At 34.5% G+C, this 16,868-nt stretch overlaps 1 protein-coding gene across 1 annotated transcript in view; it reads right to left on the minus strand.

Annotated features, from left to right (window-relative positions):
- Window positions 1-15,172, minus strand: part of LOC110710183 (beta-taxilin-like) — a 15,653-nt gene extending 481 nt beyond the window's left edge. Inside the window, exons 1-11 of the mRNA XM_021888446.1 lie at window positions 15,033-15,172; window positions 13,878-14,330; window positions 11,160-11,233; window positions 9,360-9,468; window positions 8,426-8,493; window positions 6,139-6,216; window positions 3,148-3,212; window positions 2,076-2,142; window positions 1,777-1,959; window positions 1,574-1,630; window positions 1,339-1,434 (exon numbers count right to left, since the gene is read on the minus strand). Coding sequence (XP_021744138.1) covers window positions 1,339-1,434; window positions 1,574-1,630; window positions 1,777-1,959; window positions 2,076-2,142; window positions 3,148-3,212; window positions 6,139-6,216; window positions 8,426-8,493; window positions 9,360-9,468; window positions 11,160-11,233; window positions 13,878-14,325 — 1,245 coding nt within the window. The 5' untranslated portion in view covers window positions 14,326-14,330; window positions 15,033-15,172. The remainder of the gene's footprint in view (window positions 1-1,338; window positions 1,435-1,573; window positions 1,631-1,776; window positions 1,960-2,075; window positions 2,143-3,147; window positions 3,213-6,138; window positions 6,217-8,425; window positions 8,494-9,359; window positions 9,469-11,159; window positions 11,234-13,877; window positions 14,331-15,032) is intronic.
- Window positions 15,173-16,868: the final 1,696 nt, after the last annotated feature.

Below are 16,868 nucleotides of genomic sequence, written 5' to 3' on the forward strand. Positions count from 1 at the left end.
ATTACCAGAAGATGAAAACTTAGAGAGTCAAATGAGTAAAAATCGGTAACATGAAGATCTGCATATAGACGTATTAAGGTATAATGGCAAAGCATTCTACAGTACATCTCTAAGGAATACGAAATGCAATCCAGGAAATTCCATACTGCAAAATTTCATTAGCTATAACCAAAAGATGAAATAGTTCCATAGCATAATTTCTTAAGGCATTGTATACTGCTAAACATCATTCACAATACAGCTTCCAGAATTTGGAAAAGAGTGAAATTCAATCCATGCATTAAGTACAAAATAATTTCAAACATGAAGTATCAAATAGCCAAAGTGTGTCTGACATAACAGGGAGATTAATTGATGGTTTGATACTACATATAATTTTCCTAGGTTTTGCAGGGTTGCAGCTATTATCAAACAAACACAAGTGTGAAACACCCAGGTATCCTGTAAGAGATAAGTCTATAACTAAGAGAAGGTCCAGGATAGATTGAAGGGTATCAAGATACAAACTGAACTTTATTTGGGGCCATTAAATCAATGTAAAATATTCTGATCAGCTACCATGGTTCTTAAGAAGAGGAATTCATGCTTTCTTTTCAAGTAAGGAATTTGTAGAAAATAATGCATTCTCACAAAATTGCATCCAAAAGCCAATTGAAAATAAAAATACTGGAGTAAGAGACCATGACAATTAAATTTTATTAATTGGATCAGTAGTCACTTTACGGAAATGAGGTTATTAATTGGATCAGTAGTCACTTTATGGAAGTGCATATGTTAAGGTGGATGTGCGGAACACTCTAAAAGATAGAATAAGAAATGAGGTTATTCGCAAGAAAGTAGGTGCTGCAGGCATTGCCGACAAACTAAGGGAAAATCGCTTGCGTTGGTTTGGGCATGTAAGACGGAGATCCGAGGGTGCACCGGTACGAAGAGTGGAAGAGTGGGACCATGGAGGGGTAAAACGAGGGAGAGGGAGACCAAAAATGACTTGATTGGAAGGAGTTAGGAAGGATATGAAGCATATGGATTTGTATGAGGATGAGGCATTGGATCGTAAGGGATGGAGGAGAAAGATTATACTTCTGATAGCAAATATTTGAGGTTGTATTATTTTGCACACACCGTTTATAGTTGAGATTATTTTTAGCCAATTTTCCAAAAAAAATTTTATCAGATAAAAGAGGTCAAGGTCCTCATAGACACCTTACAAAGATAATTTTAATCAACATCCATCTTTCTTAAGATCACCCCCTTCATAAGAAGGCGTACCTATGGTTCTAACTGAATGCATGCAAGTTAAGAGATCCATATATAAAGATACGGGGCAGAAGGGTTTACCTCTTCGACGAGTTCTATAAGAGTAAAATCTGATTTCTCACATTTGCTCTTCAAGAAAGTATTTTCCTTTTTCAGGTCTTTTGTCAATTTGGACATCTGATTTTAAACACAACAGAAAGCAGGAATCTGATGAGGAAGCCTCATAATCATTAGAAATAAATGTTAACGACGTTATAAGTTCTGACACAGGCCATGGTTTTCAATATTATATGCAACAGTGAGATTATAGAATTACCTTTTCAATCTCTTGCTTAAATGTTTCAAAAACCTCATTGCTTTTCAGCAGTGCATCCTGCAAAGAAAGTCATTTACTTTCTATCAGATAGATTAACGTGTTGCACCTAATTAAATAGGGTCTACAAAATTTAAATGCATCTCAATTACATAAATGTCAACAAAAAGGGTATTTTTCCCATGAAAGTTGAGAGTGATACTCACTTGAAATTGTTGAAATTTTTCCCCGTCGGCTGTTAATTGTTGACGTAGACTTTTTTCAGTTTCCAAAAGCTGTGATATTTTCTCGGCATATACCTTTATTTGAGCCTGTTCATGTGCCACTTTTTCCTCATTTTGCTCAACTTTCAGTTCGGCAATCTTAAGCTCTAGTGATTTTTGCTTCAGCTGCACAGCAATATCACCAAATGCCACAGGATCAAAGGAAGTTCCAATTACTTAAAGTAAAGATTTCCACATGATTTATATACAGATCATTAACCATAAAATATGCCATATGGTACCTCCTGGGCATATTGTTGTTGACACTGAGTGTAATGTTCAGCAAGCTGCTTCAATTTGTCTCTCAGCCTAAATCCCAAGGGCACATGCAAAGATGCAAAGGACAGAGTTTTAAAAACTAATACAACAGAGAATAATTGATTCTAACATATGTATATGTTCTAATACACTACCAACATATAATAGGTTAAGAAAACATGTTAACACTCCATTTGTCCAGAGCAACATATTCTCAATGAACAGGAACTTCACTCCCCAAAAAGAAAAAGAGGGCTAGTAAGCAGATCTTACCAAAAAAAAAAAAAAAAAAAGAAAAAAAAAAGAAAAGAAAAAAGAAAAAAGAAAAATGTAGCCATATTTGATCACCAGAATACAATAACAGTATAAGAAGTTTAAATAGGTAAAAAGGAAATTAGGATGCATGGATTCAAGAGTCTTCATGCAATTTTGCAACTACTTCTAAGTTGCAAAATGGGCACAAGGATAATGAAAATTTCCTTTTAGATATGTATGCATAAGTAGGAGCAATGTTACAAATTTACAATGACTCTTCATCTGCCTCAAGTACTCATATTGGATGCTTACACTCTTACAAAGGAATGGAATCCTCACCCAACACTTCAACAATCATCTTTAATTATCTAGAAACACATATTTGTAGAAAAATTGTAAAAAGAGAGGGAAAAATCAGAGAGGGATTTTGTCAATATTTTTATTATGTGAAGTTGGAAATGTGTCTCTTCTACGATGAGGAAACCTGAAGCTGTAGACATCTTAAATTGAATACAGTTGATATAACCTTTTACAAGGAAAGAGGCAAGGGGATCAAAGGGAAAAAGGAAGTGGGTGGAAATCAATGCAGGAATGCAGACATTGTTGTCATTGGGGAATGAAGTAGGAAGTAGGTAATCGAGGTGAAAAGCAAGACCAGAAGGCTAATTTTACAGCTTTTTTTTTTTAGAAAAATTTAGGGGACACTAATCAATTTCATTTTCTGCATTATGTACATCACCTTTCTGCATAGAAATATATTTTTTGACTGATAATAGGATCACATGGTTTTTCACAACTTACATTTCATTCTCCTTCAGCTGAGAAATGCATTCTCCTTTCTGCTCTTCTAGCCTGACACTCACATCCTACAACAAGCACATTAAATATCAGATATGATCAGATGGAACAATAAAAAAGCAGCATCAGTTGCACCTCATAGAAGGAATATTCCTCCATTAGAAAATGTTAATTTTTGAAATATACTGAATGATTACCATTAGAGCCAATCTATTTTACCATCACATTAAGTAAAAACGTTTAATAAATCAATAGCCTGTGGATATAATCCAACTCAGGTGATAGAATACAAAAGAAAAACGCACATGCGCTACAAGAAATATACTCGTCTTTATAAGCATATGAAAAATGCATGATGAGTATCATAACAGGTGATTTAAGTCCTTTGGAACGGAATTGATAATCATCTGGCAGCATTTTAAGGATCTATATCTGCTTCCTTTAGGAGAGAAGGGTACAGATAGTATTTTGTAAGCTTCTCTAATTATAAAATACATGTACATACAAAGAAAGTTACGAATCCTCCTGGAACTAGTGGAAAAAAACTATGGGTCAATCATGTTGAATATCAATAAAACCCAAGCCCAGAGATACCTACAACTTAACCCATAAAGCAGCACGCGGCTGGAATAGCTACTACTAAAGATCCCAACATTCTTCCAACCACATAATCAGAGATAGCTAAAGCCCCTAAATGAAGCCAAACCATAATGCAAGAGCATATGGCTCCCAATCTTGCAAGTACAATAGCACAAGACATATCATAGGATATACAACAACAACAAAGCCTTAGTCCCAAAATGATTTGGGGGCATATCATAGGATATACACTCAATAATTATCTAGGTTTGGAAGTTGTTATACGTATACAAGTATTGAGCCTGTCCAAGCAGATTGTGCACAGAAAAGCCTTCTTTTCTATTTTTTTTTTTTTTATTTATTTATTTTTAGAACAAGACTATTGGTTCCCAAAGAAGATTGCGTTTTATCAATTTGCATATTGCACCTCCCAGGGTACAGGAGAAGACACCATAAAAAAGCTCCAATCTAGAGTCTCCAATAAAGAAACATCCCCCACAAATTGAGAGCTCAGCCAAATCATTACAGATTTTTTTCCTCAATGTAAAATGTCATGATGAATTGCTCAAGGCAAAATAAAAAAAATAAATGATTAAATCACACCCTCTCTGACCAAGTCATAAATTACAATTACTAGGTGATTCAGAAGTTGACAAAGACAAAGGTTGCTCTCCTAGTTAAGGGTGCTTTCAAGTTCTTAAACCATATCTTATCATTAGCACCAGAGTACCAATATTACCAAAGGGATAAATAGCAAGGATATTTCAGAAGTGAATTTCAAAAGATTAGTATAAGAGTATAGGATGGGTTGCATGTAGGGGCAAACTGTCCATACTTCTGAAGACCACAGCTCCTTTAAATGAGCACTGGACTTGCCTAAATAACACAGATCATGTTAAAGTTGTTTGAAACTGCAAGTAGCATGAAGCCAAGCCAATAAAAATACATTGGCCAAAGCTGGTGTTTTCCCTTTCCACCTATGCTCTATGGCATGTCCCTTAATATAGGTGAACATGGTTTGTATCTACCAAAGTCTAGCAAGGCAACCTCATTCAGCACATTCAGGGGAACAGCCATACTCTAAAGGAGCTCTCACTTTGGCTGTATCAGCCATGAGTCCAGTACATGAGATGAAATGATGCTAGATTACTTTTTTCCCACAATATATTACTACACAACAGTTCTGTTCAAACCAGATTTACCACGTGATTTCCATATAAGCATTGTATGACAGCAGCTTCTTTGCCTTATGAGAGTGTTGTTGGGGGGTACATGAGATGAAATGATGCTAGATTACTTTTTTCCCACAATATATTACTACACAACAGTTCTGTTCAAACCAGATTTACCACGTGATTTCCATATAAGCATTGTATGACAGCAGCTTCTTTGCCTTATGAGAGTGCTGTGGGGGGGGGGGGGGGGGGAGGGGGGGCAGACATACCACATGGTTTCCAGAACTTCGAATAAAAATTTCCCTATGAACTTGATTATATCTTCCTCTAAAGCTTCTATATTAATTACTAGAGTACTGGCCACCCTGAGGATCAATTTAGTTAGTTTCAGAGATGGTCTATGTAAGATAGTTGATGTTTCTAGTTAGGGCAGTGTTTTCCAGCTAGGGGTGATCCATATGAGACTATACATGAGCTTAGTGCCTTAATAATTAAGTAATCATCTGAGATATCTCTGCAGCATGGGATCTCTTCTCCCATGTTCCATCCAAGCGATAGATTTCACCAGGTTCTCCCACTCTTCTCTACATTACTCCCTCCACCCCTATATAATAGGCCACGTTTAATAAGATATTATGAATATAAAGTATAAAGGCTTAGTATCATGATTATCCTTAACTATTCAAATTCAAATTCATCATGCTTAAAGCTATCCAAGAATTTTAACTAGGACATTAAGGGTGCCTTCTATTCACTTATATGAGCAACTTTAATGAACTTACAATTTATATTAGTTGTAAACTAAACTTGGGTAGCCCTCATTAACCCTAAACCTATTTGAATTTGTTTTTCATGATAAAACTTACTTTTTTCTAGAAATAAGATGAAATAACGGCCTAAAGGGTAACAATTAAAATACTCCCTCGAAATTTTTTGCAAAATGAAAATTATCGAATCCAATAAAAATGTCCAATCCATCTCTAAGATCTCTTTTAATTCCATTTGGCACATTTTCCAATGCACATTTTAGCTTTTAATAGCTCTCATGTCATGTTTGATATTCGTAACGTACCCATTGAGAAGAATCAAACAAGAAATCACATGACTTTGTTTTATCTGTTTTGGAAGGAATTTAGAAGATTCTCTTTAGTTATGAATAGTGTCTAGATTTCAATCAAGAAGACAAAAAGAGACAGATTAGAAAGTAATCAACTTTATAGGATAATTGTCAAATATAAACCTTTATAGCATCCTCGAACTTGGTAGATAAATCTGATCTCAAATTCTGCCCTTCCTCTGATACTCTTTTAAATTCATCCTGCATATAAACCATCAATTCTTGTAATGATTACATTAAGTCTCATGTGAGAACAATGAGTGCATACAAGTATCATATTTCTTCAGATCTTAAGAGTTTATATCAATAATCAATCCCACGAGTTTAGAAAGTTAGTGTCTAGATTCAGATTTCAGATACACAGAAAGTTAACATATACTTATAAAACATTAAAACATAACGTCAGTTTGAAACATAGTGATTAACACTTTTTAACAGGGGAAAAAAAAGTTCAAATTTCATAAACACCAATTGCAGGGTACTTTTGGGATGCAAAATTACTTGTTCCATCCAAAAAAAAGTTCTATTTTAATTCAAATTACACTATAATAAAGACATATTCATAATGATTTATGGGAATACTTCTAAAACTCAAGCAATAACATAACAATATATGTCATACATCCATCGTTTTTTTTTTAAAAAAAAAACAACTTTTATACCATTCACATATATTACAATGACAGTTTTTGTTGATTTAAACAAAGCTAATTGAAACAATAAAAACAGTCGTGGATTCTTGAAAGCTTTGTGTCAATGTATATTTTCAAAATATCAACTTTTTATAATTTTTAGATATTGATTATTAAAAATGTTGAATATTGAATGTATGCATTGGCAAGCATGAAAGTCCAAACATAGCAATTAAATAAAACAAAGTACTTCACAAAGTGAATTTATAGCACACCATGGAACGTCTTCTTAGAAAAACAAGTTTAATAATTGGAAATTTTGTTAGAAGAAACCTTTTAGAGCAACTTCTTGTTAAAAAAAAAAAAAAAAAAAAACGATTTAAAATTTTTTTGGTAAGTTAAAACCTTAAAAGTAAAAATTTTTGTAAGAGACAGCCTAACCCCACTTTCAGACGTTGACCAATTGATTTCCAGCCTTGACTTGTGGTACACAGGTCACATGACCTTATTTTTACAATTTCCACCCTTTTCACTCTCTTTCCTCAGCCACTAATTCCAATCAGTCCAAAACTGGAGCTGGTCCAATACTGAGGCTTCCTCTTTCAGATGCACAAAATCAAAGTAGAATCGAAAATCTTTCCCTTCCTCACTTTGATCCATTTTCGTGTACACAGATGATAGACATGCTCAGATCCATGATCAATGTACAGTTCAAATACTGAGCTTCTCCAAATGCACAAAAGAAACTCCAAAGGTAGTGATTTATGCTCTTAGAACAATCTCCACCCCTAACATAGTACAAGAATTTCCAAATCTTGAAAGCTACTTCTAATTCAATAATAGGAAGATTATCATTTACCATCTACCCAACAACCAGCAAAGCACCAACTTCACCTTGTAGGTCCTCTTTCTCAAAGACAACTTTTTTTTTGGCTTCCGCTTCCTCGCATTAACTCCACTGTGGTACTCACCAATACCAGTCGCACTCAAAGAGCAATTCTCAGCCATAGAGACTGATATAAATTTTATTATTTGGGGAAGAAACCCTTAATTTTCAAAAACCTTCAATTCAATGAATTAAGCACAGATTACACAGGAATTTAGAAATTACCTTGGTTGAATTCAGTTGGGAAAGTCTTTAATCGCAAAAACTAACTACCTTAGGGCTGATTTCGATATTCAATTGCAAGGGAATGAGAAAACGGGGAAGAAATTAGAGGGAGCAGGTTTTAATGGAGGGAAGAGGGTGGAAATAGAAAGAAAAAAAAGGTCATGTGACCTGCACACCCCAAGTCAACGTCGGAAATAGGTTAGTCAATTTCCGAAATTGGGGTTACACCGTCTCTGACTAAAAAAAGTTTACACTAACGTTTTTAGCTACCAAAAAAAATTTAAAAGGTTTTTTCCGACAAAAAAGTTGCTTTAAAAGGGTTCTTGACAAATTTACCTTAAAAATTTTAATAGCCATTATATGATGGAACTGCCTTGATATGAGTCTATGGGCTTGAGGTCATAAGCTAGGTTCTTGAACCAAAATGAGCCTTAATAAATGCTTTTGCTCAATTTTCTAGGTTTTTTTTTTTTTTTTTTTTAAATAAAAATAAAAAAGGTGTAAAGACGAGCAAATGTAATGCTGAATGGAAACAAAATGTAGCAAAAAAATCATCTCATTTATACATTTCGCATATAATGTCAAATATCATTGCTTAAACACCATTCACTCACATTCACAAGATGTATATTGAAAACCAACAGATGGAGGTAAGAAAGTTGTATACCATTAACATCTTATTCTGACGTTGTAACTCCCTACACAATGACTCAAGCTTGTCTCGAACAGCAATAGCTACAACAAGAAAATGGTTGATCAATATTTGCATTTCAAGAAAAATAAAGGACTAGATGTCATACCAAGTGATTTCAAACTCTAAAAATAAAAAAAGGACTAGACAATAGGAAACCACAGCATTTCATTCAGTCTGTTGCAACTATTAACAAATGTTTCACTTAAGACAAACATATATGTCCAATTCTTCCTATATGATATTCTGCTGCGCTTGGGCATGTATTATACTACATGACCTACTTATATTTCCTTCTTTTCCTAGATTGTAGTAGGGAAAAAGAACTGGAAAGATTGGAGCCTCAGCCTCAGTTGAATAAACAGGCCACACAAAACTAGAAATCCCCCCATATGGTATTCATATCCCGTCAATGAAAACAATTTCCACGGGAAAAAATTGCAGTTGTGGACTTGCATAAGCAACCACAGTGTGCCGTGAAAGCAGCATCTTGCAGGTGCAACGTCACACTTCTTAGCCATCATTGTGGAAATTGACAAATTGGTAAAGTTTCACTTCACCCTTACAGTATTAGAATTTGGGAATATAAATTTTAGATTATACCTAATACTATACCTTTTTGCACCACATTATGTTACCAGAAGAGATCTGAATTGCTTAACATTTGTTGATTGTGGTGGCTAGAATATATTTAAGACTTTCGATTATATGAAGTTTACCAGTACACCAAACATATTGACTTTGATGATAGAGTTTAACGGCTGATGCAGAAACATAAACAGTCCATATAGAATATTGTAGTATGATTCATAACACAAGAAATGAAATGGCTTTTCAAAGAAAATCAAGTTGGGAATCCTATCTAAAATGGCTTTGGTGGAGCAGCCTCGAATTTATTCCCCATATTTACCTGCATCTCTCTCTGTAAGAACTTGTTTATACTTTAAAGTGAACTCCAGAAATTCCTGCTCGGTTTTGAAGGTTTGCTTTGAACTTTTACGCCTCCCTTCAGGTGGTTCCTGTAGCAACAATATAATTAAAATCTTCGAACAATTGTTGAGAAATTATCAAAGCTGTATAACAGATAGAATTACAGATGAAGACAAGCATAACACGTTACATGTAAAATACTTAGCAATTTCTCAATAAAAATTCCTTCATCTAAGCTTTATAATTATGATGAAGATTCATATGACATAGCCTCATACACACCATCAAAATCCACCACAACATCGCACGGGAATGCTAAAGTCAAAAAGAATATATAAGAAAAACCTGCTCTTTTGTCTTACAGCAGCACACCAGCAACACCTGCTAGGAATCATGGTATGGAATTTTTAATTTCGAACTGCTGAAGGAATGTCACTTGAGCTGGAATGATTGAATAAGTGTAGAGGTGAGTCTCCTATGACTAATGCTAATTCACAAGATTAAGAGAAAAGATATTCTGGATTAAGCTCTCCACTGTTGAACAAAAAGTGAATGATACTGAATATAATGAATGTTGCAGATCTCCAGGGCTAAAAAGTTGGTTACACTTATCAACTAGAAAGCTAGGATTCCTAATCAGTTGTTGTGTAATGGCTTAGTGCTATCGTTGTTTGCTCATTTGCAGCAAATATTAAACACTGAGGCTGCATATGTATTGGTTTAGCTTATGCCAGTGATGTGAGTCATCTTGTTGGCAGTCCTTCCTACAAGGTAGGTTACTAGGTTATTTGACGCAAGTGAAGCTGACCCAAGATTTAAAGTGTGTTATTGATTATTCTTCAAGGTCATAACTCAAATTTGGCATTAGTTAAATATTAACCTTTATTAAAAATCAAAGAGAGATCCTCAAACTTAGCAAAGTAGAACATATCCTGGGTCTGATGCATGAAATCTAAAAGTAGATGGATAAGGAATGTATTCATAAACAAGTACCAACACCGTCAAAAAGAGAAATTTCTATGCACATGGATGCTGCCACTAAGCTAAACAACTCCTTCCAGGTAGAATATTGCCCATATTTGCTTTACATCAAAAGGAGAAGCAACCGATGAGACAACAAAAAGGAGGTAAGAGGCAGTCTCGATATGCAATACCACTCTAGTCCTAATTTGTCTCCTATTTAAACCCAAGTCATTAGGCAAGAAATCAGTAATAAGTTCACATCACAAGAGAACCCTACTAGTTCCAAATGCAGCTGCATAAACACATGAGCGCTTGTTAAGCACACTTAGATCATGCTCTCTTAAACTAAGTCAAAAATATTTAGGACAAAGGATCAAAGGTGTGTAAAGATGATTAACAAGCTGCTGCTGCTTCTGTTCTCATAGCTGAGGGCAATTAGATTTGCATCCATGGTTCATATTGCATAAGGAATGCACGTCCCTATGTCACAAATTCAAAGCCTTTCCTATGCCATGCTAGTCCCATTAGGTTGAGGTAGATTATAAGCTAACCTATCCCTTTCACAGGGAAAATTGGACAAAAGTATATGATGATGAGGTCCAACACGGAGTGGCCTCACTTCGTGATGCTTCATAAAAATAAAAAATATTAAGCATTGCATTTCAGTCTCTACTGTGCATCAGAAACTTCAAAATAAAGGGGGATGAGGAAGGGGGAGCAGAAATGAACAGGATTTGCTCACATAACACCGATACAACAAAGTGATGAACAATATTTATTAGCAAGTTCAAGATAAGCTTATATACACAATATTTACCTTTCGGTTTTTCAGATTCTCAGATGACTGTGCTTCTTTTGAATTATTTGGTACATCTGATCCCCCTAGATATGCTGAAGAACAACAACACTTGAACTTAAGGCAGATCTATAGAAAAATAGTTCAATATAAGCCCATTTCACAAAAGAAAAATGGCAGGTGGTTCAGGAACTCACACTTCAAGCTAGCCAGTGTGTGAAGATGCAACAATCAATAAACAGGAGAATATTCATGGGGAAGAAAAGGTAGAACTGAGTGACTGCTACATATTCAGGTAATGAGCCTAAACACAACTCTCATGCTCCCTTCCGTGACAACTCCTAAGATAATGTCAGTAGTCAGAAAGAAAACATACTACTCTCTCTCAATGCCAGCAGCTTTCCCCCCCACGAGTGAATTTAGGTAAACTAACGAGTATAAACTTCTATTAAAACTAAGCTTGATTTCCTTAACCTTAGATTTATTATTATTTTAATTTAATCATATTATAGCACCAAGGGGCAAGTGAGACTGTGAGACAGGGAGTGACACCAAAATACAAAAGGAGGGTAAGGTAAAGGGGAAAAAAATCTTGGGCCCTTAAGCTTATCCACAAAATTGAGAAATGTCAAGCTATGCTTACAAGCTAAAAAACTTGACTCCAGCTAAACAAAGGCCTCACAAATTGGAACTTAGAACCTTAAAAGGGAAAGTGCACCAATCAAATCTCTATGAAAACCATTTTCCAAATTTCATATGTTATTATCTTTTAATTTGAACATCTCAATTCCAATAATGGCTTCCTTAATAATTAGAATCCCTTTAAACCATTTCACAGCGCTATAAAATTCAAACATAATACACTTGCTCTTTTATGGATAACGGAAGTAACACATATTTTAATTATAATTTACTTTAATTATTTTTGCAAAAAGGAGCAACAACAACAACAACAAAAAACAAAGCCTTAGTCCCAAAATGATTTGGAGTCGACTAAGAAGAAACGTAATAAGAAACCATTTGCAAAAAATGGAACATAGAAAGGAAAGTGATAATAATTAAAGTGATGAAAAAACAAGAAAAAAAATAAATAATTAATTAAAAATAAAAATGAGGGCAGTGTACAGTGAAAACTCAAAAAGAGAATATATAAATAAATTTGAGAAAATTTTATAAAAGAGGAACAAGGGGTGATGAAACAAAGGAAACCAACTAAAACGTATTTTAAAAAACCTTGACATAGGAAGATTTAAGTTTGCAAAAACACAATGAGTTAAGGTAAAAGAAAAAGAGAGAACCAAAAAAAAAAAAAAAAAAAAAAACAAATATTTATAGTCATGACATGTCCTTGGCGTAGATTTTATCACTCTATTTCACCCTATCGAATGGCATATCTTTCCTCAATCCCCAAACGGCTTATATCACTCTCAATCACCCTCTAAGTTATCTGATGTCTTCCCCTACCCCTCACAATCCCATCAATTTGCCACTCTTCAAGCTTTCTTATCGGAGCCTCATTTGATTCCATCTTATTTTAAGTCATGACATGTCCTCAACGTAGATTTTATCACTCTATTTCACCCTATTGAATGGCATATCTTTCCTCAATCCCCAAACAGCTTATATCACCCTCAATCACCCTCTAAGTTATCTGATGTCTTCCCCTACCCCTCACAATCCCATCAATTTGCCACTCTTCAAGTTTTCTTATCAGAGCCTCATTTGATTCCGTCTTATTTTAAGTCCCTTGCTTTCTTCTTTATCATCTAATTCCTCCCTCATCTGGTTCTCATTTCTCAATAGATGTAAACCCTACTTTCTTCCTAATTATCTAATTCCTCAACCGCTTCTTTCTTGTATGATCACAAAACCAACGCAACATATGCACCTCTGCCACATTCATCTTATGAATGTGACAATGCCTCATGTCTTCACATATTCAAAAAAATGATATTGGAAAGACCTGTTAAGGATTTTACAAGTAAATCATCTCAAAGTTCAATAGAATTTAAAGATATGGGGAAATCCCAATCAAATAGTTTCTCACTGGACCATGTTAGTCTTACAATAGTAAAAAAAATATACATAAGGGCTGCTATCACAGAGACTATTACCCTAAATAGAGGCAGAAAATTGCAGACATAGGCACCTTACTTATCCTATTGCTTCCCAATTAAACCTACTAGTAATCACATGTTATAAGATACACTTAACTACAGTTTGCAAAACTATAAGTATTTGCACCATACATTCATCACTAAGGTTAAATTACTTATATCTTCCCCCAAATGAAGGAGCAAAAACCATTATGAAACAAGACTGCTCCTTGTTCTGACAAAAGCTCAGAGTTAGTACAATTAGATTTGCAACAAAAATTTTGAAAGAATAATTGTTGGGGCCTACAGCCCTTACAGAAAAATCAGCACATAAAAAATTATCAGGTTTCATGACTGTCAACATGTCAGCACAGAAACAAAAGGAGGACAAGTAATAAGTGTACACTATAGCCATTGATATAAACATCTTACCATGATTCACTTGTTAACCTTTAGGTTTCATTATCATAAATGGTTAGGCAATATCTTATGATTCACAATATACATGTTTTTTAAGTGTAGGAAACATGCAATAATTCCATTTGGTCCGTATATTAGATCATCTACAAAGCCCCATGAAACTAATAGCATCACTAAGAAACTGATAAAGATCTTCAGGAAGCATAGCTGCATAGGTAATTACATTTATCAGCGCTGTGGACTTCTGATTGACCTTTATCTTTCTCATTACTGCTCGTTCTTAAATCAGATCCTCCTGAAGCAGAGGTAGATGATTCAGCTTTGATTGCCAACGTATCTTCTCTCTGCTCAAAGCAGCCATCATCAGAAACATTGGCAGATTCTCCAGAAGCTTCGTAACCATCCTTCTCAGACAATGGAACTGGAAAGGTGCGAACTTTGGTCACCTTATCACCTTTTCCTTCAACTGAAACAAACCCATTTAGTGATGCATCATAGCTAAAATCACTTGAGCTATCCGGTTCCACTGAATTATTCTCTTTGTAGTCACATAATGATTTTTCCTTTTCATTCAATGGTGTCACAGGAGCTATGGAGTCTGGAGCACTCTCAACAAATCCATCAGGCAAAGAATCCACTTCCGGAAGCTGGTTTGCTGCTGAATCATCCATTTCGCCTGTAACACCAAAAGGCATTAAAAATTGTTCCACTCATTAAAAGGTTTCCCCTTCAGAAGTGTATACATAACCACTCAACAAATTATATCTACACAGCTCAATTACCCCAATTTATCAAACAATGGCACTTTAAGAAAATTAAGGGTCTTAGGCTAATGTATGTTAGGGCAATGCACTAATGATATTCCGAAAAAGAATCTCATTAATCAATTCAATTAACATTCTATAAGAAAGCTCTTTAGTAACCAAAGTACGCAAAAACACATATTCAAAATATCAACGAATCAAAATCACAACTAGGCCCGCCCCTGAGCCAGGGCATGAGGGGCTGCTGCCTTGGGCGAGAAAAGGTCCATTTTCATAGTTCCATCTAATAATGAAGGGTTATACTACGTAATACTTATTAACAACAGCCTCTAACACATTAGCAACCAAATTTAGCTCAATAATCAAATGAGGCTCCAAAAATCACATTAAATTCTTCTCGCTTAAGAATATTAACGTATATAGCACATAGCAAATTTCTAGCAATATAATCGATCGTTATAATATCTCATAACTTGAATAATAATAACCAAAAGTTCAAATTTTCACTTAAGAAGAACCCTAAATTGAGTATAATGATAATTAAATTAACGATAAGCCCTAGATTGTGATATTGGTATTTAATGATTCAAAAATAAATAAATAAACCAGCTTACCTAAGAAGTTGGTTCAATGGAGGAGAGGAAGCTCAAAATCCGCTTTAATGGAGGTTTCAGAGTACGCGCTTCAATGAAGAATATAGATAGAAGGGGTGCTGCATAAAAAAAGTGTAAAGTAAAAAAAAAAGAGAATTTTGTTGAAGTTTTACCAGATTAAGCCTATTTCACAAACTAATTTTTAAAATAGACGCGTGGTCAAACTATTTACCAAATTAAGTTTGTGGGATAAACGCTGACTCGAGCTTCTGGAATAAAACGTAGACTCAGGACAGCGTTTTACCCCTGATTTTTTTTTTAAAAAAAAAAACAAAGTGTAAAACGCTACATGTTTGACCTTTTCTTTTAATTTAGTAATTTTTGTTTTTAAAAAAAAATAAAAAAAAAATTATACACTAAAAACGCTACCTGAGGAGAAGCATATGTATTTTGTTAAAGAAAAAAAAATTAATGTATTGCTGAGCATCAACTGTTTCCATTATATCATGAATTGATTTTGAAAAACACAAAATAATGGCAGCAATCAAAGCATATGTATTTTCTGTATATTGCAATCATGTGAATATGGACTTAAATACAAAAAGGAGAAGAAAATAGGAAGCAACAATCGTATCCCAACCCAACCGCAATACTCGGATACGATATGATAATTATCACATATTGATAATTATCCACCCAATTAATACAATCATTATCACATATTGATAATTATCCACCCCAAAGAATACAATCATTATCATAATAACATAATTATCCTAACAGACTTTTTGTTACGCAATGGTGTATAATTTTTTTTTAACTTTTTTTCAAAAATCAAAAATTACAAAAAATAAATAAATCAAATACACTATAAACCCTGCCTTAGACATCGTTTATAGTGTATAATTTTATTTTATTTTTTTTAAATCAGAAATTACGAAATTTAAAAAAAAAAAGTCAACATGTAAAACGCTATATGAGACAGCGTTTTTTATACATTGATTTTTTTTAAAAAAAAAAAATCAGGGGTAAAACGCTGTCCAAGTCAGTCTTTTATCCCAGAAGCTTAGTTTGGTAAATAGTTTGGCCACGCGTTTATTTTAAAAATTAGTTTGTGAAATAAGCTTAGGTTTGGTAAAACTTCTGAATTTTCTTCGGTAACATTATATTTTAAGTTTTTTTTAGTGGTGAATTACAAAAAAAAAAACTTATTATCTCTGATAAATTCGAATTTTTTTTATTACTGAAGAGAATAGCTGTTTTAATATAAACTCACTAATCATGGTTAATTTTTTTATTTTTTAATAATTAAATTATTTAAAAAAAAAAAAAACAAACCTCTCATTTCTCTCCTCTGACCGAACACCAACCCAGACCACCACCAATCCAGACCACCACCAACCCAAACGCCCAAACCATCCGACCACGACATTTCCTTTTTCTCCTCTAAACGAGGAGTAACCTTCTCAACCATCCCCGCCGGCGACTCCCATCCCTTGCCTCGACGCCACACCCATTACAACGCCCCAGAAACCTAACCCTCCCTCCTCAAATCCGCCGCTTGAAAAATCCCTAAATTCGACGCAACGAACAACAATTTTGTACGTGGTACCAAATAATGGCTAGGTGATAGTGTTACCAAAGAATGGCTGATGAAAGGAGAGGAGAGAGAAAGAGAGATCGGAGAAGAAGAAAGAGATAGGGGTACGACCGAGCTTTGTACGAGCGGCCACGATTCAATGATTGAAGAAATCAACGGCTTATAATTCTTGATGCTTGATGATGTTGGTCGTGATGTGCGGTGATAATGAAGAAGATGGGCTGCCGTTTTGAGTTATGGGTAATTGTGTGGTCTTG

The sequence above is a fragment of the Chenopodium quinoa genome, unplaced genomic scaffold, assembly GCF_001683475.1.
Source record: "Chenopodium quinoa cultivar QQ74 unplaced genomic scaffold, ASM168347v1, whole genome shotgun sequence".
NCBI classification, from domain to species: Eukaryota; Viridiplantae; Streptophyta; class Magnoliopsida; order Caryophyllales; family Amaranthaceae; genus Chenopodium; species Chenopodium quinoa.